Source organism: Anoplopoma fimbria, chromosome 3 (genome assembly GCF_027596085.1).
Source record: "Anoplopoma fimbria isolate UVic2021 breed Golden Eagle Sablefish chromosome 3, Afim_UVic_2022, whole genome shotgun sequence".
Classification (NCBI taxonomy): Eukaryota; Metazoa; Chordata; class Actinopteri; order Perciformes; family Anoplopomatidae; genus Anoplopoma; species Anoplopoma fimbria.
The window spans coordinates 5441013-5466445 of NC_072451.1; the positions used below are offsets into that span (position 1 = coordinate 5441013).

Genomic DNA, 25433 nt, shown 5'->3' on the forward strand with positions numbered 1-25433 from the left:
TGCTCTTCCTGGAACCTCATTGTTCTCCCACTCTCAAATCACTATATCCATCAGCCGTGTCTGCTGGGGGAAATTATTTCCAGCTCTGAATCAACAGCGAGGGGGAAGGAAGATAAATACAGCTATTCAGTTTCGCCGATTTGATTGGAGGGAAATAAATTGAAGAATGTGGGAATATTGCCCTCTCGGAAGGAAATGTGGGCGGGAGTAGTGGAATGGGTGTGGCTTGGAATTTGGAACGCGCCACGTCGACTGAGGCTCACCGCGAGAGTTTTGGCTGGGACGACTGGTGTCTCTGGCTGCTCTCACCGGGGGGCGGTACTTACTTTGGTTTCTCTTCATAACGCACAAGTCTTTCGCCTTTTACTAAAGACTTCCGTGGAGAGGAACACCAATGAGTTGAACCTATTTTTGGCAGGCTTTGCCATTCGGCTGAGCCTTGTGTACTTGTCAAAAGAATAGAAGCTGATTTTAACAAGACAAGTGTGCTTGACCTTGTAGGGCCTGTGCGGTTGTGCTAAGCAGCATCCCCCGCAATGCCCAATTGAAAGTACTGCACCATGACAAGCGACACGTGTGCCACGAGGTTGACACGGGCAGCAAACAGTTGGGGATCATCGCTTCTCGGCCTTTTGGCTAAGATCAAGTGTAGTATCTGTTCTTATCAGTTTAATATCTGATATGTCCTCTATATGAGGATAACTTATTAAGCAGATTTTTAGCACTGGGAGATGAAAAAGGGGCTTGCTCCGTTCACTCCACGCATTGACCTGGTATTGCAGCATCGCCAGGAACGGTGCACCCTTCGAATGACTTGTGAACAACAAAACATCAAACTCTTTAATGCAAGACACGAGGCTGTGTATGTGAGTAAAGAAAAGCCCTGTTTACTCCTTAATTGTGCTCTTCCTGGAACCTCATTGTTCTCCCACTCTCAAATCACTATATCCATCAGCCGTGTCTGCTGGGGGAAATTATTTCCAGCTCTGAATCAACAGCGAGGGGGAAGGAAGATAAATACAGCTATTCAGTTTCGCCGATTTGATTGGAGGGAAATAAATTGAAGAATGTGGGAATATTGCCCTCTCGGAAGGAAATGTGGGCGGGAGTAGTGGAATGGGTGTGGCTTGGAATTTGGAACGCGCCACGTCGACTGAGGCTCACCGCGAGAGTTTTGGCTGGGACGACTGGTGTCTCTGGCTGCTCTCACCGGGGGGCGGTACTTACTTTGGTTTCTCTTCATAACGCACAAGTCTTTCGCCTTTTACTAAAGACTTCCGTGGAGAGGAACACCAATGAGTTGAACCTATTTTTGGCAGGCTTTGCCATTCGGCTGAGCCTTGTGTACTTGTCAAAAGAATAGAAGCTGATTTTAACAAGACAAGTGTGCTTGACCTTGTAGGGCCTGTGCGGTTGTGCTAAGCAGCATCCCCCGCAATGCCCAATTGAAAGTACTGCACCATGACAAGCGACACGTGTGCCACGAGGTTGACACGGGCAGCAAACAGTTGGGGATCATCGCTTCTCGGCCTTTTGGCTAAGATCAAGTGTAGTATCTGTTCTTATCAGTTTAATATCTGATATGTCCTCTATATGAGGATAACTTATTAAGCAGATTTTTAGCACTGGGAGATGAAAAAGGGGCTTGCTCCGTTCACTCCACGCATTGACCTGGTATTGCAGCATCGCCAGGAACGGTGCACCCTTCGAATGACTTGTGAACAACAAAACATCAAACTCTTTAATGCAAGACACGAGGCTGTGTATGTGAGTAAAGAAAAGCCCTGTTTACTCCTTAATTGTGCTCTTCCTGGAACCTCATTGTTCTCCCACTCTCAAATCACTATATCCATCAGGAAATTATTTCCAGCTCTGAATCAACAGCGAGGGGGAAGGAAGATAAATACAGCTATTCAGTTTCGCCGATTTGATTGGAGGGAAATAAATTGAAGAATGTGGGAATATTGCCCTCTCGGAAGGAAATGTGGGCGGGAGTAGTGGAATGGGTGTGGCTTGGAATTTGGAACGCGCCACGTCGACTGAGGCTCACCGCGAGAGTTTTGGCTGGGACGACTGGTGTCTCTGGCTGCTCTCACCGGGGGGCGGTACTTACTTTGGTTTCTCTTCATAACGCACAAGTCTTTCGCCTTTTACTAAAGACTTCCGTGGAGAGGAACACCAATGAGTTGAACCTATTTTTGGCAGGCTTTGCCATTCGGCTGAGCCTTGTGTACTTGTCAAAAGAATAGAAGCTGATTTTAACAAGACAAGTGTGCTTGACCTTGTAGGGCCTGTGCGGTTGTGCTAAGCAGCATCCCCCGCAATGCCCAATTGAAAGTACTGCACCATGACAAGCGACACGTGTGCCACGAGGTTGACACGGGCAGCAAACAGTTGGGGATCATCGCTTCTCGGCCTTTTGGCTAAGATCAAGTGTAGTATCTGTTCTTATCAGTTTAATATCTGATATGTCCTCTATATGAGGATAACTTATTAAGCAGATTTTTAGCACTGGGAGATGAAAAAGGGGCTTGCTCCGTTCACTCCACGCATTGACCTGGTATTGCAGCATCGCCAGGAACGGTGCACCCTTCGAATGACTTGTGAACAACAAAACATCAAACTCTTTAATGCAAGACACGAGGCTGTGTATGTGAGTAAAGAAAAGCCCTGTTTACTCCTTAATTGTGCTCTTCCTGGAACCTCATTGTTCTCCCACTCTCAAATCACTATATCCATCAGCCGTGTCTGCTGGGGGAAATTATTTCCAGCTCTGAATCAACAGCGAGGGGGAAGGAAGATAAATACAGCTATTCAGTTTCGCCGATTTGATTGGAGGGAAATAAATAAATTGAAGAATGTGGGAATATTGCCCTCTCGGAAGGAAATGTGGGCGGGAGTAGTGGAATGGGTGTGGCTTGGAATTTGGAACGCGCCACGTCGACTGAGGCTCACCGCGAGAGTTTTGGCTGGGACGACTGGTGTCTCTGGCTGCTCTCACCGGGGGGCGGTACTTACTTTGGTTTCTCTTCATAACGCACAAGTCTTTCGCCTTTTACTAAAGACTTCCGTGGAGAGGAACACCAATGAGTTGAACCTATTTTTGGCAGGCTTTGCCATTCGGCTGAGCCTTGTGTACTTGTCAAAAGAATAGAAGCTGATTTTAACAAGACAAGTGTGCTTGACCTTGTAGGGCCTGTGCGGTTGTGCTAAGCAGCATCCCCCGCAATGCCCAATTGAAAGTACTGCACCATGACAAGCGACACGTGTGCCACGAGGTTGACACGGGCAGCAAACAGTTGGGGATCATCGCTTCTCGGCCTTTTGGCTAAGATCAAGTGTAGTATCTGTTCTTATCAGTTTAATATCTGATATGTCCTCTATATGAGGATAACTTATTAAGCAGATTTTTAGCACTGGGAGATGAAAAAGGGGCTTGCTCCGTTCACTCCACGCATTGACCTGGTATTGCAGCATCGCCAGGAACGGTGCACCCTTCGAATGACTTGTGAACAACAAAACATCAAACTCTTTAATGCAAGACACGAGGCTGTGTATGTGAGTAAAGAAAAGCCCTGTTTACTCCTTAATTGTGCTCTTCCTGGAACCTCATTGTTCTCCCACTCTCAAATCACTATATCCATCAGCCGTGTCTGCTGGGGGAAATTATTTCCAGCTCTGAATCAACAGCGAGGGGGAAGGAAGATAAATACAGCTATTCAGTTTCGCCGATTTGATTGGAGGGAAATAAATTGAAGAATGTGGGAATATTGCCCTCTCGGAAGGAAATGTGGGCGGGAGTAGTGGAATGGGTGTGGCTTGGAATTTGGAACGCGCCACGTCGACTGAGGCTCACCGCGAGAGTTTTGGCTGGGACGACTGGTGTCTCTGGCTGCTCTCACCGGGGGGCGGTACTTACTTTGGTTTCTCTTCATAACGCACAAGTCTTTCGCCTTTTACTAAAGACTTCCGTGGAGAGGAACACCAATGAGTTGAACCTATTTTTGGCAGGCTTTGCCATTCGGCTGAGCCTTGTGTACTTGTCAAAAGAATAGAAGCTGATTTTAACAAGACAAGTGTGCTTGACCTTGTAGGGCCTGTGCGGTTGTGCTAAGCAGCATCCCCCGCAATGCCCAATTGAAAGTACTGCACCATGACAAGCGACACGTGTGCCACGAGGTTGACACGGGCAGCAAACAGTTGGGGATCATCGCTTCTCGGCCTTTTGGCTAAGATCAAGTGTAGTATCTGTTCTTATCAGTTTAATATCTGATATGTCCTCTATATGAGGATAACTTATTAAGCAGATTTTTAGCACTGGGAGATGAAAAAGGGGCTTGCTCCGTTCACTCCACGCATTGACCTGGTATTGCAGCATCGCCAGGAACGGTGCACCCTTCGAATGACTTGTGAACAACAAAACATCAAACTCTTTAATGCAAGACACGAGGCTGTGTATGTGAGTAAAGAAAAGCCCTGTTTACTCCTTAATTGTGCTCTTCCTGGAACCTCATTGTTCTCCCACTCTCAAATCACTATATCCATCAGCCGTGTCTGCTGGGGGAAATTATTTCCAGCTCTGAATCAACAGCGAGGGGGAAGGAAGATAAATACAGCTATTCAGTTTCGCCGATTTGATTGGAGGGAAATAAATTGAAGAATGTGGGAATATTGCCCTCTCGGAAGGAAATGTGGGCGGGAGTAGTGGAATGGGTGTGGCTTGGAATTTGGAACGCGCCACGTCGACTGAGGCTCACCGCGAGAGTTTTGGCTGGGACGACTGGTGTCTCTGGCTGCTCTCACCGGGGGGCGGTACTTACTTTGGTTTCTCTTCATAACGCACAAGTCTTTCGCCTTTTTACTACTAAGACTTCCGTGGAGAGGAACACCAATGAGTTGAACCTATTTTTGGCAGGCTTTGCCATTCGGCTGAGCCTTGTGTACTTGTCAAAAGAATAGAAGCTGATTTTAACAAGACAAGTGTGCTTGACCTTGTAGGGCCTGTGCGGTTGTGCTAAGCAGCATCCCCCGCAATGCCCAATTGAAAGTACTGCACCATGACAAGCGACACGTGTGCCACGAGGTTGACACGGGCAGCAAACAGTTGGGGATCATCGCTTCTCGGCCTTTTGGCTAAGATCAAGTGTAGTATCTGTTCTTATCAGTTTAATATCTGATATGTCCTCTATATGAGGATAACTTATTAAGCAGATTTTTAGCACTGGGAGATGAAAAAGGGGCTTGCTCCGTTCACTCCACGCATTGACCTGGTATTGCAGCATCGCCAGGAACGGTGCACCCTTCGAATGACTTGTGAACAACAAAACATCAAACTCTTTAATGCAAGACACGAGGCTGTGTATGTGAGTAAAGAAAAGCCCTGTTTACTCCTTAATTGTGCTCTTCCTGGAACCTCATTGTTCTCCCACTCTCAAATCACTATATCCATCAGCCGTGTCTGCTGGGGGAAATTATTTCCAGCTCTGAATCAACAGCGAGGGGGAAGGAAGATAAATACAGCTATTCAGTTTCGCCGATTTGATTGGAGGGAAATAAATTGAAGAATGTGGGAATATTGCCCTCTCGGAAGGAAATGTGGGCGGGAGTAGTGGAATGGGTGTGGCTTGGAATTTGGAACGCGCCACGTCGACTGAGGCTCACCGCGAGAGTTTTGGCTGGGACGACTGGTGTCTCTGGCTGCTCTCACCGGGGGGCGGTACTTACTTTGGTTTCTCTTCATAACGCACAAGTCTTTCGCCTTTTACTAAAGACTTCCGTGGAGAGGAACACCAATGAGTTGAACCTATTTTTGGCAGGCTTTGCCATTCGGCTGAGCCTTGTGTACTTGTCAAAAGAATAGAAGCTGAATAGCTGATTTTAACAAGACAAGTGTGCTTGACCTTGTAGGGCCTGTGCGGTTGTGCTAAGCAGCATCCCCCGCAATGCCCAATTGAAAGTACTGCACCATGACAAGCGACACGTGTGCCACGAGGTTGACACGGGCAGCAAACAGTTGGGGATCATCGCTTCTCGGCCTTTTGGCTAAGATCAAGTGTAGTATCTGTTCTTATCAGTTTAATATCTGATATGTCCTCTATATGAGGATAACTTATTAAGCAGATTTTTAGCACTGGGAGATGAAAAAGGGGCTTGCTCCGTTCACTCCACGCATTGACCTGGTATTGCAGCATCGCCAGGAACGGTGCACCCTTCGAATGACTTGTGAACAACAAAACATCAAACTCTTTAATGCAAGACACGAGGCTGTGTATGTGAGTAAAGAAAAGCCCTGTTTACTCCTTAATTGTGCTCTTCCTGGAACCTCATTGTTCTCCCACTCTCAAATCACTATATCCATCAGCCGTGTCTGCTGGGGGAAAGAATCAACATTTCCAGCTCTGAATCAACAGCGAGGGGGAAGGAAGATAAATACAGCTATTCAGTTTCGCCGATTTGATTGGAGGGAAATAAATTGAAGAATGTGGGAATATTGCCCTCTCGGAAGGAAATGTGGGCGGGAGTAGTGGAATGGGTGTGGCTTGGAATTTGGAACGCGCCACGTCGACTGAGGCTCACCGCGAGAGTTTTGGCTGGGACGACTGGTGTCTCTGGCTGCTCTCACCGGGGGGCGGTACTTACTTTGGTTTCTCTTCATAACGCACAAGTCTTTCGCCTTTTACTAAAGACTTCCGTGGAGAGGAACACCAATGAGTTGAACCTATTTTTGGCAGGCTTTGCCATTCGGCTGAGCCTTGTGTACTTGTCAAAAGAATAGAAGCTGATTTTAACAAGACAAGTGTGCTTGACCTTGTAGGGCCTGTGCGGTTGTGCTAAGCAGCATCCCCCGCAATGCCCAATTGAAAGTACTGCACCATGACAAGCGACACGTGTGCCACGCCAGGTTGACACGACACAGGGCAGCAAACAGTTGGGGATCATCGCTTCTCGGCCTTTTGGCTAAGATCAAGTGTAGTATCTGTTCTTATCAGTTTAATATCTGATATGTCCTCTATATGAGGATAACTTATTAAGCAGATTTTTAGCACTGGGAGATGAAAAAGGGGCTTGCTCCGTTCACTCCACGCATTGACCTGGTATTGCAGCATCGCCAGGAACGGTGCACCCTTCGAATGACTTGTGAACAACAAAACATCAAACTCTTTAATGCAAGACACGAGGCTGTGTATGTGAGTAAAGAAAAGCCCTGTTTACTCCTTAATTGTGCTCTTCCTGGAACCTCATTGTTCTCCCACTCTCAAATCACTATATCCATCAGCCGTGTCTGCTGGGGGAAATTATTTCCAGCTCTGAATCAACAGCGAGGGGGAAGGAAGATAAATACAGCTATTCAGTTTCGCCGATTTGATTGGAGGGAAATAAATTGAATGAATGGGATATTGCCCTCTCGGAAGGAAATGTGGGCGGGAGTAGTGGAATGGGTGTGGCTTGGAATTTGGAACGCGCCACGTCGACTGAGGCTCACCGCGAGAGTTTTGGCTGGGACGACTGGTGTCTCTGGCTGCTCTCACCGGGGGGCGGTACTTACTTTGGTTTCTCTTCATAACGCACAAGTCTTTCGCCTTTTACTAAAGACTTCCGTGGAGAGGAACACCAATGAGTTGAACCTATTTTTGGCAGGCTTTGCCATTCGGCTGAGCCTTGTGTACTTGTCAAAAGAATAGAAGCTGATTTTAACAAGACAAGTGTGCTTGACCTTGTAGGGCCTGTGCGGTTGTGCTAAGCAGCATCCCCCAATGCCCAATTGAAAGTACTGCACCATGACAAGCGACACGTGTGCCACGAGGTTGACACGGGCAGCAAACAGTTGGGGATCATCGCTTCTCGGCCTTTTGGCTAAGATCAAGTGTAGTATCTGTTCTTATCAGTTTAATATCTGATATGTCCTCTATATGAGGATAACTTATTAAGCAGATTTTTAGCACTGGGAGATGAAAAAGGGGCTTGCTCCGTTCACTCCACGCATTGACCTGGTATTGCAGCATCGCCAGGAACGGTGCACCCTTCGAATGACTTGTGAACAACAAAACATCAAACTCTTTAATGCAAGACACGAGGCTGTGTATGTGAGTAAAGAAAAGCCCTGTTTACTCCTTAATTGTGCTCTTCCTGGAACCTCATTGTTCTCCCACTCTCAAATCACTATATCCATCAGCCGTGTCTGCTGGGGGAAATTATTTCCAGCTCTGAATCAACAGCGAGGGGGAAGGAAGATAAATACAGCTATTCAGTTTCGCCGATTTGATTGGAGGGAAATAAATTGAAGAATGTGGGAATATTGCCCTCTCGGAAGGAAATGTGGGCGGGAGTAGTGGAATGGGTGTGGCTTGGAATTTGGAACGCGCCACGTCGACTGAGGCTCACCGCGAGAGTTTTTTGGCTGGGACGACTGGTGTCTCTGGCTGCTCTCACCGGGGGGCGGTACTTACTTTGGTTTCTCTTCATAACGCACAAGTCTTTCGCCTTTTACTAAAGACTTCCGTGGAGAGGAACACCAATGAGTTGAACCTATTTTTGGCAGGCTTTGCCATTCGGCTGAGCCTTGTGTACTTGTCAAAAGAATAGAAGCTGATTTTAACAAGACAAGTGTGCTTGACCTTGTAGGGCCTGTGCGGTTGTGCTAAGCAGCATCCCCCGCAATGCCCAATTGAAAGTACTGCACCATGACAAGCAAACAGTTGGGGATCACGTGTGCCACGAGGTTGACACGGGCAGCAAACAGTTGGGGATCATCGCTTCTCGGCCTTTTGGCTAAGATCAAGTGTAGTATCTGTTCTTATCAGTTTAATCTGAGCCTTGTGTACTTGTCAAAAGAATGAGACAAGTGTGCTTGACCTTGTAGGGCCTGTGCGGTTGTGCTAAGCAGCATCCCCCGCAATGCCCAATTGAAAGTACTGCACCATGACAAGCGACACGTGTGCCACGAGGTTGACACGGGCAGCAAACAGTTGGGGATCATCGCTTCTCGGCCTTTTGGCTAAGATCAAGTGTAGTATCTGTTCTTATCAGTTTAATATCTGATATGTCCTCTATATGAGGATAACTTATTAAGCAGATTTTTAGCACTGGGAGATGAAAAAGGGGCTTGCTCCGTTCACTCCACGCATTGACCTGGTATTGCAGCATCGCCAGGAACGGTGCACCCTTCGAATGACTTGTGAACAACAAAACATCAAACTCTTTAATGCAAGACACGAGGCTGTTGTTTACTTAATAAATAAATTATTGACTTTGGGGCTGCAACACATTTAACTTCTTGAATCTGCTTGCATTGATCTCTCACTCACCCCTCTCTCATGCTTCCTGCGCTTGTTAGTGAAGCTATCGGGCTGTTGGCGTCAAAGTTTCCCTCCAAGCCTCGATACCTGGAGCAAGGGTCTGCTGACGGAGGGAGGAACTCAGAAGTTGTCCCTTTGTGGACGGAGCTGCAGTTTGAATACACACCTGGAGGAGAGACAGATATATTTAAAAAATCACTTTACTTAAAATCTAGATTTAAGGTTGTTCCTTTTCAGAGGTTTCTGCAGCTACGGTTGGCTTCGATTGACTAATTATTGACAGAAAAACGTACTTGGAACGTCCATAGAAACTTCTGAAACTTGGCTCCTGCTAGCACAGTTAGCGGTTCATTCACTATCGTTGTTCTCTACCAACGCAAGCAAAGTTAAGGCTACAACTTATGATTACTTCATTCTCCATTTCTCTAAAACTTTTACAAAGTAATTCATTTATCAATTCTCAGTCAAACAAAAGTCAGAAGATAATTAAAAATGTTTCTAAACGCCAAGGTGAATCGCTTGTTCTGTCTGACAAACCGTCCAAAACCAACAGTGATATGAAAGTCCAAAGAGCTGGAACTCTTTAGATTTGAATTGCTATAATTCAGACAATTTGACAAACTAGACACTAACTGCGCTAGCAAGAAACAAATTCAAAAATATTTTAGCTCTATTTTCTCAAAGTTACCTTTAATTTAAACACTCTGAACACACACATGGGCAGAGGAGACGTGGATAATGCTGGGAGAGTAGTTTGACAAGTTTCTATGAACATTTCAGTATTTTGTTTCACACTAAAAATCAAGTCTGTTGTAACAGTTCAAGCTGACCACAGCTCCTGCTCCCTGCAAAGAATCAAGACACAAACTTTTCAGGGACATGTTTCAAACCTACAGGAGATGAGTGTTTGTTACTGAAAACATAGTTCCATGACGGCGTTCATTTAAAGCTGTAACACAAATACCAGTGGGGCTTTCAGCACTTGGCTTTGAGTTTAAGTGCGTCTGATGATGATAGCATATGTCATCATAAATCCAGCATACACACAGTAATGTACATACACAGGTAATATACATAACAGTCAGAGAGTAACATTTGGCCATTTCTGATAAGAAGAAAGTCCTCTTGGGACTTTTTCAGAATTAAACACTGACATGCTTGTTTCACCCTGAATAAACATAGCTGGTAGTGTGCCGTTTGAGGCTTTTCCCTCAAAGTCTTCTGGGTAAAGCTGCAAGTAGTCTGAAGTAATAGACATGGACAGCTCTCCTGGACACTCTCCCCTCTCTTTTGCCAACTGAGCCTCAGTGTACCTGACAGCTTCTTGATCCCGGTTCAGCCATTGAAAGGGAAAGAAAAAGAGCTTGGCTGGAAAACCAGGATCGGAGAAGCTGAGGGGACGAGCGGGGGAGAGGGGCCAACTCGCCCGCAGTCAGTGCCCGGTAATTGGACAAGGTAAACACTGGCATGATGAGCTATCATCGAAGGAATGGGAGAGGAGGGAGAGGAAAAGGAGCAAATGAGGCCATGGGAGAAAGTGAAAGAGACAGTTTAACGGCCCCAGGTGTTTGGGCAATTACCCCTTTTCTTTGTTTTCACTCATTTCCAGAGAGGTAAACGCAGATATACATTTCTCTTTTGCTACTGTTTCATCTGTTCATACCTGTGTAGTCATCTAAGCTGGGTAAAGGTGAGCCGTTTCCTTGGTGGAGATGCTGCCTCGCCAGACAATCGCTCAAAACGTCCGATTCCAGCATTGTGTGCACCTGCACCTGTCAAACAGACCAAACAGACATTTACATATACTGGTAAATGATAAATGTATGTTGTGGTATATTTAGTATCATGTTTTCACGTTGGTGAACATGTGCGGATGCCTGCCTGCTGTTAGGGATGAGAGCAATTATCTAAAAGCTTCAGTTTAGAGTGTAGTTGTCTTACCATTGTGTTTTGCTGTTGGGCAACAAAGCTCCCATGGAGCCAAACTTTGAAATGATCAACTTCGCTTTTGATTATATACAGTAGAACAATTGAAAACACAGTGAGATTTCTTCAGGCAGTTTTCTACTGTTCCATTTTTCAAAGAAATGATGCTTGAACCAGATGCCTGGTTCATGTTTCGTTTTGCGATCCAGCTTCTCGATATCCAGAAACCTTGTTAGGCAATCTTATTCCAAGATTTTCTAACAAAGTTAAGTCAGGACAATTTACTTTATTATCCAGCGTTAACAGAGGATCCCCCAGGACTTTCCAAAACACATTATGGACAGCTCCGGGACCCGCTGAGAAGCTCACGAAGGACACCCAGGAACCACAAAAGACGTATGAATAATCAGCGAAAAATGTTCGCCCAAACCAACGTTTGTGAAGATACAAACTTCAATAGCTGTGACGCATCAGCTCGGGGAAAATGTACAACCGTGAGGAGTTTATGAAGTGCATGTTTAATATTTTAAAGTCCTCTTTAGCCCCACAGGGTTTACTGCAGAGTAGGGCGTGTTAGCCATGTCACAACTTACAAGCACACGTGTTTCTGTTTAAACCAAACAAGGCATGGGAATACGCACAAAGCCCCAGTGTCACTGACGGTCCATAGAAAACAAACAAGGCCCAGATAACGCAGAACAATAGGCTCCCTATTCTGACTTCCAGGGAGTGTGTGTAATACTTTGTTTTGTTGTATTTCATCCTACTGAATCATAAACATGCGGACTCTCTCCTCCCGTTGCTCTCCATCTCTTTTTCTAAGAAACAAGGGTTCCACACGCATGGACAGGGTGCTACTAGAACCACACAGGAACCCTGAGGGTCTTGGAACATTTAAAGTAATTCTCAACAGGGGGAACAAACTTCCATACGGTTTCAATAATTTTGTTGCTGCTATGTTGACTATTATCAGACTAACCTGAGAGGCAATACATAAGTAAATACTGTCACTACTGTTTTTTCTTCATCTTTTTAAGTGTTGATGTATTCCTCCTTATCTTATATCTTATCTTATCTTTATTTTTGCTCTAGTCTACACACAGTCGGTTTGTCTTCTTCATTCTTCCTCTCTTTAACTACTGTGCGATAAAACATGATCTGTGATATCTAAAAGTTGTATTTCTGCCCTTCCAGCTCTAATTATCACCTCTGAGTGTACATTTTTTAATCACTCTGCATGTGTTGTGATCCTCAAAACTCTCTAAGAAGCAACTTGAGATATGAGCTTGTTATGATTCTCACCGTTAACATTGTTTCTACTTTTTGTCATTGTGTATATTTTAGAAATTTAGACATGTTTATTGATATTTCAAATTTTCCCTCTTTCCTTCTTTGTAAAGCAACTGATGCATAAAATCAGTTGCTGCTTCTGCAACTATAATATCAGAGTTTGGGAAATTGACACTGAAGTTGACTATATTTTATACCTATTTTTAAAAAAATATACTGTATATTTCGAATTTGACCATTTTTAATAAATAGTCATGAATTGTGGCTTTTGAGTTGAATGTTTCTTTCTTGTCATTACAGAACAGTTTCTGAAACAGTATTTGTATCATCCTCAAACTGCACATAAATCTAGATAATAAAGATTAGGGTTAACCGCTGGACGGACATGGATCGTATTTTAATAGAAAATCAAATTCCAATGAAAGTTAATGCAATTTTTTCTGCATTTGAGGTCAAGAAGGAAGATGACATGACCATGAAGTTATAAAGAAATAGTTTATGGGGGCTTTGTGGTAGCTAGCTGACCATGTTACCGCAAAGCCACTGGTTTGAGTCCAGCGGTGTGCCTTAGTTGTATATCATTCTCCGATGTCCCTGTCCAATAAAAGCTTGATAAAAGCCACTAAAAGTAATAAATAGTACTTTGGAATAAAAGAAAACAGTTGATATAAACCCTTTTTATTTCCAGCCCTTTCACCACGTTTTATCTAATAGAGTCTAACCTAATCTATCTTTAGAAACACAGGACAGTTTTATTAAATATGTTGGTGACCAGAGAAGTAATCACATTCTGCATTCAGCGAAATGCCCAACATGTCAGAACATAATTGCTGTTCTTACCTTGACCTCTCTGTCCTGAAGGCCTTTGGCTGAATGAGCTTTGACGTGCTTTCGTAACGAGCTGGGATCGGTGTAGCGTTTGGTGCATCCTGGGATCTGACAGGCGTACGGCTTCTGTGAACGAACCACAACGAGAAGAGTTGAAGAGGAATGAAAAAGGGAAAAAAGAGAGAAAAAACTTTGAGGTTTATAGAGAAGGCAATATTTCAGAGTACTCTAAAATGTGTTATCATGTTCCAAGAACACAATCTTACATATAACAAGTCCAAAACATGTCTGTGAATACTTGAAAAACATGCCACAAAACAACAAAGTAAACCCTGAAATGCACATGCAACATAACATGTATTTTATTTATTTTCATTTCAAGAATGTTCATTTGTTTATGCTATTTTAGGTTCATGGTTGACAAAGTCAGTGGTGGAAGAAGTACTCAGATCTCTTACTTAAGCAAAATTACCAATACCACGATGTATAAGTACTCCATTACAAGTGAAAGTCCTTCATTTATAATGTTACTTTAGTACAGAAGTTTCAAAATGCTTTATTGCCTGCTCCAGTACTGTGTCGTAATAAATATAAAAATGAGATGATTAATGGGGTGGAAAACCAGAAGAAAAAAAAATAGAGTTCTGCTTCACCAATGTCTGTGACATTTATGGAGTGTTCCCTAATCTATGATCATCTCTTTGGGGTTCGAGCTATTTTTTCAATGGGACTATCTAAAAAAAAAAGGTGTATTTAAACTGTATTTCTTAAGCTGATCATCTGTTTGTTTTTGTACCTAGTAACTATAACTGTCAAATAAATACATCCATCTTCCATAACCGCTTATCCAGTTAAGGGTCGCGGGGGTGCTGGAGCCGATCCCAGGGTTCACCCTGGACAGGTCGCCAGCCTATCACAGGGCAGACATATATAGACAGACAACCACTCACACTCACATCCACACCTACGGGCAATTTAGAGTCTTCAATGCACCTAAGCTGCATGTCTTTGGACTGTGGGAGGAAGCCGGAGAACCCGGAGAGAACCCACGCTGACACAGGGAGAACATGCAAACTCCACACAGAAGGTTGTCTGGCCCGGGAATTGAACCCGGGCCCCTCTTGCTGTGAGGCGACAGTGCTAACCACTACACCACCGTGCAGCCCGTAACTATAACTGTCAAATAAATACAGCAGAGTTAAAAAGTACTTCAGAAAAAGTACCGGAAAAAATGCTGCATACTGAACCCTCTATTATACCCTGTAATTACTTAACTACTCACACAAATACAGGACTTTGTAAATCAGAGCAAAACAATCACCAGATGATATGGTTTATGGATATGATGTCAAACACAAAATATAATTGTGTTTACAAATAATAGTACAAGTTAAAATGAGTCACTTCCAGATGGTGTACAGATGTGCGACAGTAGTCCTGTGTACGATACACACAAACATTTAGGATAAGTGTGGTTCCTTTACATTACATCTGTACCAACAGAGAGAGGAAAGACATGAAGATTATGTCAACATTTTACTGTCAACTGAAAAATGGAGGATATTTACCTTTCGTCTGCAGGCTTAAAGAAGAAAGAGAGAGTAGAGTTAAGAGGAACAGCTCAGATATATTTCCTCCTGATCAGCCATATATCAACTTATTCATTGATTAAGTAAACGTCAGATCATGATACCTGTAATCAGTATAGAAATGAAGGACCGTTTATTTCAGCAGGTCATTTCTAGATGGAGTCAACCTTACAAGGTTCAAAAGTAATTTCCAAACTAGAATTACAGCTTTCTCCAAGCAGACGTGTTGCAGTTTACATCCATGTCTGTCCAAAATGTCATCACTTCATCATTATATCCTATTAGATTTCTGTGATATTTTCATAATTAGCATATGTATTATTGTGCTATGGCAAAAACAACTTGTTTAGTGAGCTCACAGTGACCTTTGACCACCAAATTCAAATCAGTTGACCCTTGAGTCCAGGATGAATATTTGCAAAATTTGAAGGAAAGCAGGAAGTTTCTGTCTTTTGATTGTGTTACCCGTATTTCACAATCTCAATGTTTGAATTAAGGAAGAAGCTAATTCATAAAAATAAACTACTGAGTGTTTCACCAGGTGGAGTGAATTACGTTTTCATAAAAACACATGTACATTATATAGTTGAATCTTGTTTGTTTATGTATCAGAATCTTCACTTCCTCGATATAATTACCTACGTAGTAACACCAAGAACCTGCTGTTTATTAAATAAAAGGCTCTGAAATGCAGAGACTTGACAGGTTTTTAAAACAGCACAAATCATGTATGAGGTCAAAAAGACAAAGCAGCATCAAGAAGTTTTTAAAAAAAAAACAAGATAAGTATGATTTGTGAGAACATTCAAAAAACAAAGGGTCAGGACTAATAAAAATAAAAATAAACAATATTTCTGTTGCAGAGATGCATTTAGCCAACATCTGCAGTCAGATGAGATTTTTCAGCACACTTAAAGGCAGAAATCAATAAATAAATGTAAGATGTGCAATGACTGAGTCATTGCACATCAGTGCATCAGTGCATCAGTCAACTCCTCTACAGGGCCTGTCATTAAATGCTGCCAAAGAATTGAGCGTATCTTGCTCTTATGAAACAGTTTCTGAACAAAATTCCCTGTGAGGCAAAAGGGATAATGAAGTGTTAATCCCCACTGTCTTTGTGTGTTTACTGGTTGCCAGCTGCTAAAAACTAGGCCATAAAATGATGAATATAAATGTCAGTGTGCCACTTGTTGTGTCAAAGTTCTAGGAACCAAATTGACAGGATGACTTATACAAAGCATTCCCGTGTTTTGTTGCGATTCAGGATGTGATAATTAAAATGCTTCAACTAACCAAAGTGACGAAGCAGTCAAAAGTCAAATAGAAAACAACAAAATTCAGTTTTTCATTTGCTGTTTTGATTGGTCAATTATCAATTCGCCTTTGATTGGTCTTGTTCATTTCAACATTTGCTGATTCATCTTTATCTAGAAAGCAATACAGTCTTTAAAACGCTCAGGGTAACAAATCGTGTAGAAACTGGTGTGAAGTGGCTGTTTATACAGATTTGAAGATCCTGAAAATGAACAAGATTTTCTGGTTAAGTGAGCAGTCAATTTTAGTTTAGACACGTATGCATGAGATCGATCCCTCATTTTGGAAACAAATCGTTCATTACACATTATTATTCATATCATTAGTAACACAATACAAGATATTCAGTCAAACTTAAATAATTTGTATTGACGCCAGTCTTTTCTTGGCGTGATGTGATATTATATTCAGCAATTATTTACATTCAGACAGTTCTGGGACACATCTGGGGCTCAGTGATGGCGCCAGATGTGTCTGATCCTTGATTTGTGACGCAACTGCGAAGCCGCTATTAGCCAGCGTGAAACCACAAAAAGGAGAAAATAACTTTCTCCTCTTGTTGTAATAACACTGGAGTGCAACGTACAGCTCCTTCTCAGCCGTGTAATAAGAGATCTGATTTGCTGGATTACGGCTAAGTCCTCGTCGCTTGTCAGCAGGAGTAAAAATAACTGTGGTTTATAGAACAAATCCACAGCAGGTATGTAGTTTTCCCGATCCCAAAGAATGTTCTGTACTGGAGGCGGACGGAGGAGGAAAGAGGGGAGCAGTGGCACTTTAAATTAAAGTGAACCCCTGATTACAAACAAATCCTGTATCATAAAGAAGTCTGTGTATTTAAAGCCTACAGGAGATTGAGGTTTTATATAAGAAATTGCTTCAGTTATATGTTCATTCAGACATAGATGATGTGTTTACGTAGATGTTCCTTAGGACTTTATGCAAACATTTCTTGTCGAAACCTGGCACCTACATTACCCACAATGCAACTCAAGCGCTGACACTAAATCTTTAAAAGGAGCTCATTACTACAGCTGTCAATGGAATGTATATAGTGCAATATTTGCCTCTGAAATGCAGGAAAGTAAAAGTATAAAAGATATAAAAGAGCATAAAAATTGTACTTAGAAAAGTACTTCAATACATGTAATTACTTTCCAGCCATGGACATTGAAGGACCAAATAGGAAAGAGCCACAATACTTGATGCACGAGAGGGAGCAATGGGTTAATTTACTAGTTTGGATTTTGAGGAAGAGTGTTTTATGTTTTCTCTCATGTTGCATCAGTGGTTTGATTTCATAACTTATTTTGCCTCAGAACCGTTCATTTATTACTCATCGCCCCTTCTTCCCTGAACCCCCTGATAGATTCTCCCATCAGTGCCATCATTCATGGTTTTTAGGTGGAGAAATCTGCTGCCTTTTGTTTCTGCTGTTTTTTCCAAAAATAAAGGAACGCCAGTGCAAAAGCAGAGAACGACAAGTTGAGACTCTCAATTTAATTCCTCAAATGCTCACCTGCTGTATTTATAGCTCTTTGATTTTGATATTCACTCATCCGTACAGTTGACATGAATCATCAGCTGCAAAGTCGTCGCCTAAAGCTATGGTCTTGATTGAAAAATATGGTCCCTTTTTGATTTATGTAGATCCCAAGATTTTGTTTTCAAATTCTGCTCGTACCATGTTTGTAACAAATCATTTTGAAGTAACTTGGCGCTGTAACTTGAAATTTGTTTGCTGTTTAACTGAGCTTTCTTAACTCTTTTTTAACACACCAATAAGCAAATATACAGGGAGAAACGACTTGAAATTGGCTCCTATGCAGTGTTTCATGGTTTATTTAATTGATTATATTTTCTTTATGAATTGAAGAGGTCATTTAAGAGAAATATTATTACTGTGGTCTTAACCAGGTGAACAAGACTCCCATTTAATCTCTCTTTTTGCAGATAGAACTTTAACAGATAGAAAACTCTGTTCCCTGGTTTCATATTTTTTATCGCTTGTATGCTAGTATAAGGTGTATTTTAAATGTAGAGTGTAATCTTTAAGACATTAGGTGGGTGGCTGCGTGCTACTGACCGTGTCCAGATGTGTGCGCTGGTGTTTGGCCCGGTCGCTGGAGTTGCTGAAGGCCTTGAGGCAGCCGGGATGCTGGCAGATGTACGGTTTCTCTCCTGTGTGGCTCCTCAGGTGGATCTTCAGGTTCTCCAGACGTGAGAAGGCCTTGGAGCAACCCTCAAACTGACAAAGGAAAATATAAACAGTCTTACTGCAACATGACACAACAACCATTTTGTGACATAATATAATGTAATAAAAAAGGTTATCTTTGGTTAGAGTAAGAGTTAAAGGCAGCTTTAAAGTTAAGTTTGGTCAGGGCTTCATAATGTTGTCATGCCCATTAGACTCAGTATGATAGAACTATGATAGTACTGGGCCTCTATAGGGATACACACCAAACCTTTTGCTGGGTATTCATAACTAAATTTAAAGCATATTTTGTATATAATGATGAATAGGGGAAAAATGCAAGGCAACACCTTTAAATATTCTATATTCATATATCTAAGTGTATAAATCCTCTATTAAACTCCCTTCTGGTAACCAAACAGAATAAAATAGTTTTATACAAAACATATACAAATCTCGTTTGCACCTTTTTGACCTGTAACTAACACATAATAAAAATCCCTTTTTCACATCACAGATGAGTGATGTTGAAGTCTGATCCAACAAAAATAACAAGTAAAGTGGTGATATATCACGCTGTAAATTCATACATTTTGGGTTATTGAATCATAAACTTCAGGAAATGGCCCTTTTCCCAAAAAGCAAATTGGAACTGTGGTAGGTTCTGCTAAAAGCGTTTCTGTTGGATCGGAGCCAGATAAGAAGCAAATATCAGAGTCAGCAGGCTACACACTGCCCTCCGTCAACTGAAGCTTTATAACTTTACAGAAACTGTGTCACATTCAATCTCACAGACTTAAAATTGCTAATGTTTTCATTTCTGGCATGCAAGTCAAAGTTTAAATGTTTTCATCCAAACCTCCTAGAGCACCAACACTGATTTGGTGAGAACATTCAGAATATCACGGGAGAGATTTTTCAAACATTTTTTTACGATTTAAAACTTCTGAATTCACTTTATGTGGTAAATCCAACACATTTTGAATGTTTACAATGTGTTTTCCATTGTTTTCACTTATTGTTTAGATGAAAATAAGTGTCATCTACTAACAAGGAGAATAAGAGACACAACACGATGGCACATGAGTGTGTTTATAAAAGAACAACATGGCATTTAAAAAAGATTAAAGCCCCATGTACTTGTGTACCATGTATTTCAATGATTAAGTTCAGGTGGGGATTAGTATTTCTGAAAAGGATTAATACTGTTTAACAAGCGAGTCTCCAAGTGAGATCCTGGTTCCGATACTTAAACTCAAATACAATAATAAAACGTTTCATCCCTTCAAAACTAATCCGGAGGAAAATATGGAAACGTTTTTTTACCCAATAATCATTCCAGCGGTTTTATTAGGTCTCACTAATGACTCAGTAAATGTCAGTCACCTCGTTTACTTTAATAAGTTGGTGCACAAAAGAAGACTACATCATGGTGAATTAATCCAAGACTTGAAATGGTCTTGAAAAACAACAAAAGCAGAAATGAAAAGCAACCCATAAAAAAAACAGATCAATGAAATATATAAAAGTTAGACACGTTACGTGAATTGAGCTGACAAACTTAAACACATTAGTTTGAGTTGTTTGAAAGGAGAAAAGATTTAATGCTCCTTCAGTCTTACTTGTCAAATTACCCCATGGCTAATGTAGTTAAGACATATTTTTTTTCTTTTAAATTCTATAAATGTCACCCCACCCATACGAATATATATGGCTCCTAAATAGAAAACAGATTTCTGAAGACTCTGAGAGAGTAAAAATACGAGCATAGCTGTATCTAAGCTCTGTTACTGCTTGTTATTTCCTGTTTTATAAGAATAATGATGTTTCCTTTATTTTGACATTAAAATTGGAAGATGAAAATAAATTCTAAGAAAATCGAGGAAACTGTCCATTAATCTCCACTCTGACGTTTAAAGAGGTTCAGGTTTATCTTGCAGTTTTAGAATTGAGATGTTTTCCTTTAATATTCCGTCCTCTCTTAAAGGACTAAAGGCTGGTAATATTCAACAGCATGAAAAGACCAAACAAACATTATATTAGTCCATTTGTCAGAACATTCTGACGTCCTGTCCGAGGCTCTGAGCTCCAAGCCCATTGGTTCCTCCTGACAACATACTTTTTATTTTGTGTTTTAAAAGGCTCCCAAATTCTGGTATAAATAAAGATTCAGTGATTTTCCTTAAACAGGTTGGCATCGGAGTTTTTAGTAAATGTTACTCAAAACAGGAGAAAATACTGCATTTGTTTGGGACCATTTACAGCTGCAGATTAACAAGTTTAATCAGTTTTATGATATGACATCATTCTGGTTGAGGTTTTGTTAGATTTAGGCACTCAACAACATGTCTAAGTTTATTGAAAGACCCTGGTTTGGGTTAAGAAAACTTCTTTGTTAAGTTTATGGGAGCATCCTCGTCATGGTTACAATATGGTTAAGGTTAGGGGACAATCGTGGTCATGCTTTAAAAAACTAAACGAGGACTGTCGATTGGAAACAGGAAAATAACAGCGGCCTCTCGTGTGAAAGGTCAACATTTTGTTGACCCGTCCATCCAACCAGACATTCATCTTCTAAGAACTTTTTTAATCTTTTACAATGTCATCTGATTTCCTTCTTTGCTCCCATTATAATAATCGCTGTGGCTACGGCTGCTGGAGGGTTTGGTCACTTGAGTGTAAACACATGTTGTTGTGGGACACTTAGTGAAACGATTGATCCCGTCATCTGTCATGGGTGGACAGTCCTGGCGATGTGGAACTGACTCATAATTAACCAAGCGCCCATGTTCATTGTGATAAAGGAAACATGTAAACCAGTGCAACGCTGTGCCTAATGGATGTGCTTTCCATGTTTGTTTTAAGACAACAATGGAGCTCTATGGCACAATGGAACAAGATATTCATCATGTTTGAGATGTTTGACAATCCTAGTTAGTAAGATCATTGTTAGTTTTGGTCTTTAAATGGGATTTGTTAACAGTAATATCACAAGACGTGTCCATTAAATGTATCCACACATAAATGACGCTTCATTAGCATTTATTATGACTGATTACTCTTCCACGGTGGATTTAAAAACGCTTCAGCAGCTTGTGTTTACAGCCTGAGTAACACCTGTCTGATCTGAGACTTGACATAACGAGCTGGTAAATGAGACTGAATTCATTAAAACACACTGACTACATTCATATGAGAGATTCATTTTTCCATTGCTGCATTAGGAATGACTTAATTCACATGTTTTGGCCTGAGCGCTTTATGAAAATAAAGTGACGTTATTAACATAGTGAGGTGTGACTGACTTATTTGTGTGTTGATGTTGATTTAACGTTATTAATCTGTGTGCAGGCGACTCTCCAAAGTTTTATATTTACAAGCTGGCAGCAGATTAGGTCATTCAATGAGCTAATTCACTTAAGTAGGAAGTGTGCACCTGAGTGAAGATTTCTGAATGAATTATTAATCAGAGTCTCAGGTTGATGACAGCGAAGGAGTCGCTGGGGAATAACAGAGAGTTACTCAGTTCTCTGGGATTTGGAACGGACATGTTCAAACTGCAAAAGCTGTTTTTCAGAAAAGCACTCATAACAGACGCGAGGCTGTGCTCAGTCTCCAAGGCCACTGTTGTGGTGGTCAATGCAAAAGACCTCACCCTTACCTGGTCTGCTTTTTTCTTCATCTCTAATGTGCATCTTTGTCTTATTTTTGTCGTTATAAGGTTTAAAGTCCATCACCCTTATATACGGCCTGCAGGTTTCACAAAACAAGTTGCTCAGACACATGGAAAGGCAGGAAATGCGTTTTCACTGGAAATGCGTTTCCACTGTGGGAAAAAAAACTGCTATGCTACTTGAAAATTACGATCCACAAGATTTTTATGTAATCAAAACCAGTTATTGGTACTATTTATAGTCGACACTGTCACGTATTCAAAAGAGAGGCCGCAAACTCTCACATTTGAGAAGCTGTTACTAGAGACTATTTGACATATTTGCTTTATAAATGAATGAAACTTCAATATTATATTATCAATATAGTTGTTGATTAATTTTATGTCATTCAACTAAATTATTATTTGACGAATCGTGCTGACAGCTCTACAATAAACCACATTGTGGTTGCTCAAGAACAAACTGTTTCTGACCATGTGAGTTTGTTTTGTTGCACTGTTAACTGCTAAACCAGCTGTTCTTCCAGTATACATTTCTGTTTAACCATGGTTTGTTGCCCTGAGAATTCTGGGACTTGCGGTCTTAAATCGCACTTGATGTTACCATGGTGACCACAGGTTAAACTAAATCAACCGGGACTGAAGGATTAAAACTTTCTGTGCATTTTTCCGAAAAAGAGAAACTTCCAAAAAGGCAGCGGAAAGCGTTTCCTCTGTGGGAACATGGTTCTTACAGGAATGAATGATTTATCGGTTTATTACAACGCCACTTAATAACTATAAATTATTTGCATTTGTCAGAATAACCACATGGTAATCAGCAGGTTTTTGAATGCTCAGTGCAAAAGACACATCCCCCATTCATTCAATTCTGCCACGTTTCTTGCTCTGGCATGCATGAGCAAGGGAAACCTGACGTGAAGGGAGGAAACCGTTTGATCATCTATCTGTCTAAAAGACTGTTAATCATCGGCTGAGAGTCACAGTCTGAGAGTCGAGACGTACTGTAAGCAGGTTAATGCCTCTCAAACCCACTTAAACCTCTAAACGGCCCATTTGAAGGCAACATAGAGTTGGAAAGGATGAGATTTCTTTTGACTGACTGAAAATGGTTGCAGCAGTGTTGGTGGCACTGGGCTGCAGAGGTTGCCAGTTGGATTAACAACATTTTTGGATAAATCATGGATGAAGTCAGTGAATTAGAATTGGTTATGGACAATCGGAAAAAAAAGTGTGTGGAATTTGTAAATTGAATTTAAGAAGATGTGAGAGGAGCTCACATTGGTCATCACCTGGAATGTTTACCCAAACAACTGTCAAGGACTAAAACTAAATATAATCTACAGTTTCTCTCAGCTCTCAGTTTGTCTTTTAAAAACTTACATATCCTGCATTTTGCTGAATACCTTAAATTAAAGGTTCTTTGTAGAGTTCTTATTCTTTGCAAAGACATTACATTTATTTTATTTACAAAATGTATGTTTCCTTAAGAGTTAACCAATGTTGAGTGCATTTCATAAAACTTTTGCAAAGACTTTATATTTAATGTTTTCAAACCTGCTTTGATAACATCATTTTGGTTTCCTTTTTTCCTGTTTTCTTGTTGGATTGAGACGTTTTACTGCGTGTATACAGGTGTGTATGGGCTCTACAGCAACTCTAGTGGTCAGGTATACTCCAGAGGGAAGCTTTTCCAAGCCATTGAAAATGGGTTAATGGGTTCAGTAGGTTGCATTGAGGGTCTCCTGATTGAGGTATTGGTTTCTGACTGTGGGACATCATGGCTAGATATTTAAAGTTTTATTTCTTTGTATTTCATAGCATGGACCAAAGCCACGTTATAAAGCATTTCTAGCTTTCAGTAGTTTGCAATTCCCTTCCCTAGATCAGCATTTATACAAAAACACAAAACAATGACTCACAAATATGACAGTTTGACTGTTTTACAATGTCACTGCATGTGTTTTAAAGCTGCTTTAAGGCCAGCAGTATCAACCAAACAAAATTAAACGGACTCACCATGCATTTATTGGGTTTCTCTCCAGAGTGGACCCTCATGTGGATGAGCAGCTTGTAGCGAGCGTTGAACGGTTTGTGACGTCGCACGCAGCCGGCCCAGAAGCAGGAGAACTCTTCCCCTTTGCGCTGGTCGATGTGCACCTTCTCGATGTGCCTCACCAGCTCCTCCTGACTGCTGTAAGTGGCACTGCAGTCGATCCAGTGACATGGCTGGTCCTGCTGGTCCACCGTGGGGTCCTGGCCAACGGGTCCATTGAGCCTCTGGAAATGATGTGGGCTGCTGTCCTGACCTTGGATGTGCTGGCCCGCATGGAACAGCTCATGCTGGTTGTTAACTTGGAACGGTTCCCTCTTACATGGCGAGAAATCATCTGCAGGCTCCTGTTTTATTGAGTGATACTCTTCCTGCATCTTAACTTGATGATTAGGAGTTTTGTTGCCACCAGGTGCATCAGACAGAGGCAAGGAAGATGCAAAATATAAAGAGGAGGAGGAGGCGGAGGAGGAAAGAGAGGAGGGCGGCGAGCCAAAAGGGGGAGATGTGGCACAGCTTGTGAGCATATAGGATAACGGGAGGGAGGGCTGGGGGTAACAGCTGAACCTCTGAGTGTTGTTTTTAGGATCTGTGTGCGCTGTGATGGCAAAGTCCTCCACAGTCTTTTCTATGTGAGATCCAGCTGTCTTACAGCTGAGCAGGGAGGTGAGATCACGGCCCAGCGAGGACAGGGACAGGGTAGTCCTTGGAAGACAGCACACGCCCAGACCACCTGAATGCATCGAGGACTGACAGAAGCCACCAGAGGACAGCGGAGCCTGAGGGTCCTCGGCGTCCTCAAAGACACTCCCAAAACCAGGAAGAGTCAGCTGGACGTCTGGAGGCCCGAGGTCAGGGGGCCACATCCTGGCCCCCCTCTCGCTGACTTCCACCAAGAGATCCTTTCAGAAGAATCGTTGATGCTGATTCTCTTGAAGCAACTTTAGGAATCCATTGGAGGTAAAACCAGCGTCTTTCAGTTCTCAAATGAAATCAAATTAGGGTCATTTCCAGTGGTTGGCATCTTGTCATTCAGCATGTGTAATCTCCTGTCATTTGTTCCAAACTGCTGCACGGTCAGTCGTCATCTCTCGTGCTGCACTGTGGGAGACAGAAACCAAACCCAGTTGAGTCATCTTAAAAAGACAAACAATACGAGACCAAAAAAATCTGAAACACATCACATAACAGCTTTGAGAGGACCTAGTTTACTTTCATTGAGTGAAAGTAAACTAGATCCTTCACTTAAAAAAATGTACCAATA

The 25433-nt window shown here is 41.9% G+C and overlaps 1 protein-coding gene, 20 non-coding genes and 1 pseudogene across 21 annotated transcripts in view; 21 read left to right on the top strand and 1 right to left on the bottom strand.

The window, feature by feature from the left end:
- LOC129111092 (zinc finger protein GLIS1) overlaps window positions 1–25095 on the bottom strand; it is a 31469-nt gene extending 6374 nt beyond the window's left edge. The window contains exons 1-5 of the mRNA XM_054623391.1: window positions 24136–25095; window positions 18333–18494; window positions 13353–13466; window positions 10960–11068; window positions 9306–9462 (exon numbers count right to left, since the gene is read on the bottom strand). Of these exons, the coding sequence (XP_054479366.1) occupies window positions 9306–9462; window positions 10960–11068; window positions 13353–13466; window positions 18333–18494; window positions 24136–25035 (1442 nt within the window). The 5' untranslated portion in view covers window positions 25036–25095. The remainder of the gene's footprint in view (window positions 1–9305; window positions 9463–10959; window positions 11069–13352; window positions 13467–18332; window positions 18495–24135) is intronic.
- On the top strand, window positions 323–437 carry LOC129089449 (U5 spliceosomal RNA). Its single transcript, XR_008531142.1, has one exon. It is a non-coding gene; the product is annotated as a U5 spliceosomal RNA (small nuclear RNA).
- On the top strand, window positions 617–807 carry LOC129089453 (U2 spliceosomal RNA). The gene has a single exon (XR_008531145.1). It is a non-coding gene; the product is annotated as a U2 spliceosomal RNA (small nuclear RNA).
- On the top strand, window positions 1224–1338 carry LOC129089451 (U5 spliceosomal RNA). Its single transcript, XR_008531143.1, has one exon. It is a non-coding gene; the product is annotated as a U5 spliceosomal RNA (small nuclear RNA).
- LOC129089464 (U2 spliceosomal RNA) lies at window positions 1518–1708 on the top strand. The gene has a single exon (XR_008531156.1). It is a non-coding gene; the product is annotated as a U2 spliceosomal RNA (small nuclear RNA).
- On the top strand, window positions 2110–2224 carry LOC129089452 (U5 spliceosomal RNA). Its single transcript, XR_008531144.1, has one exon. It is a non-coding gene; the product is annotated as a U5 spliceosomal RNA (small nuclear RNA).
- Window positions 2404–2594, top strand: LOC129089470 (U2 spliceosomal RNA). Its single transcript, XR_008531162.1, has one exon. It is a non-coding gene; the product is annotated as a U2 spliceosomal RNA (small nuclear RNA).
- LOC129089454 (U5 spliceosomal RNA) lies at window positions 3015–3129 on the top strand. Its single transcript, XR_008531146.1, has one exon. It is a non-coding gene; the product is annotated as a U5 spliceosomal RNA (small nuclear RNA).
- Window positions 3309–3499, top strand: LOC129089471 (U2 spliceosomal RNA). The gene has a single exon (XR_008531163.1). It is a non-coding gene; the product is annotated as a U2 spliceosomal RNA (small nuclear RNA).
- LOC129089455 (U5 spliceosomal RNA) lies at window positions 3916–4030 on the top strand. Its single transcript, XR_008531147.1, has one exon. It is a non-coding gene; the product is annotated as a U5 spliceosomal RNA (small nuclear RNA).
- Window positions 4210–4400, top strand: LOC129089442 (U2 spliceosomal RNA). Its single transcript, XR_008531136.1, has one exon. It is a non-coding gene; the product is annotated as a U2 spliceosomal RNA (small nuclear RNA).
- Window positions 4817–4934, top strand: LOC129089460 (U5 spliceosomal RNA). Its single transcript, XR_008531152.1, has one exon. It is a non-coding gene; the product is annotated as a U5 spliceosomal RNA (small nuclear RNA).
- On the top strand, window positions 5114–5304 carry LOC129089443 (U2 spliceosomal RNA). Its single transcript, XR_008531137.1, has one exon. It is a non-coding gene; the product is annotated as a U2 spliceosomal RNA (small nuclear RNA).
- On the top strand, window positions 5721–5835 carry LOC129089456 (U5 spliceosomal RNA). Its single transcript, XR_008531148.1, has one exon. It is a non-coding gene; the product is annotated as a U5 spliceosomal RNA (small nuclear RNA).
- On the top strand, window positions 6023–6213 carry LOC129089444 (U2 spliceosomal RNA). Its single transcript, XR_008531138.1, has one exon. It is a non-coding gene; the product is annotated as a U2 spliceosomal RNA (small nuclear RNA).
- On the top strand, window positions 6636–6750 carry LOC129089457 (U5 spliceosomal RNA). The gene has a single exon (XR_008531149.1). It is a non-coding gene; the product is annotated as a U5 spliceosomal RNA (small nuclear RNA).
- Window positions 6938–7128, top strand: LOC129089445 (U2 spliceosomal RNA). Its single transcript, XR_008531139.1, has one exon. It is a non-coding gene; the product is annotated as a U2 spliceosomal RNA (small nuclear RNA).
- On the top strand, window positions 7543–7657 carry LOC129089458 (U5 spliceosomal RNA). Its single transcript, XR_008531150.1, has one exon. It is a non-coding gene; the product is annotated as a U5 spliceosomal RNA (small nuclear RNA).
- Window positions 7835–8025, top strand: LOC129089446 (U2 spliceosomal RNA). Its single transcript, XR_008531140.1, has one exon. It is a non-coding gene; the product is annotated as a U2 spliceosomal RNA (small nuclear RNA).
- LOC129089459 (U5 spliceosomal RNA) lies at window positions 8444–8558 on the top strand. The gene has a single exon (XR_008531151.1). It is a non-coding gene; the product is annotated as a U5 spliceosomal RNA (small nuclear RNA).
- On the top strand, window positions 8750–8858 carry LOC129089448 (U2 spliceosomal RNA; annotated as a pseudogene).
- On the top strand, window positions 8976–9166 carry LOC129089447 (U2 spliceosomal RNA). Its single transcript, XR_008531141.1, has one exon. It is a non-coding gene; the product is annotated as a U2 spliceosomal RNA (small nuclear RNA).
- Window positions 25096–25433: the final 338 nt, after the last annotated feature.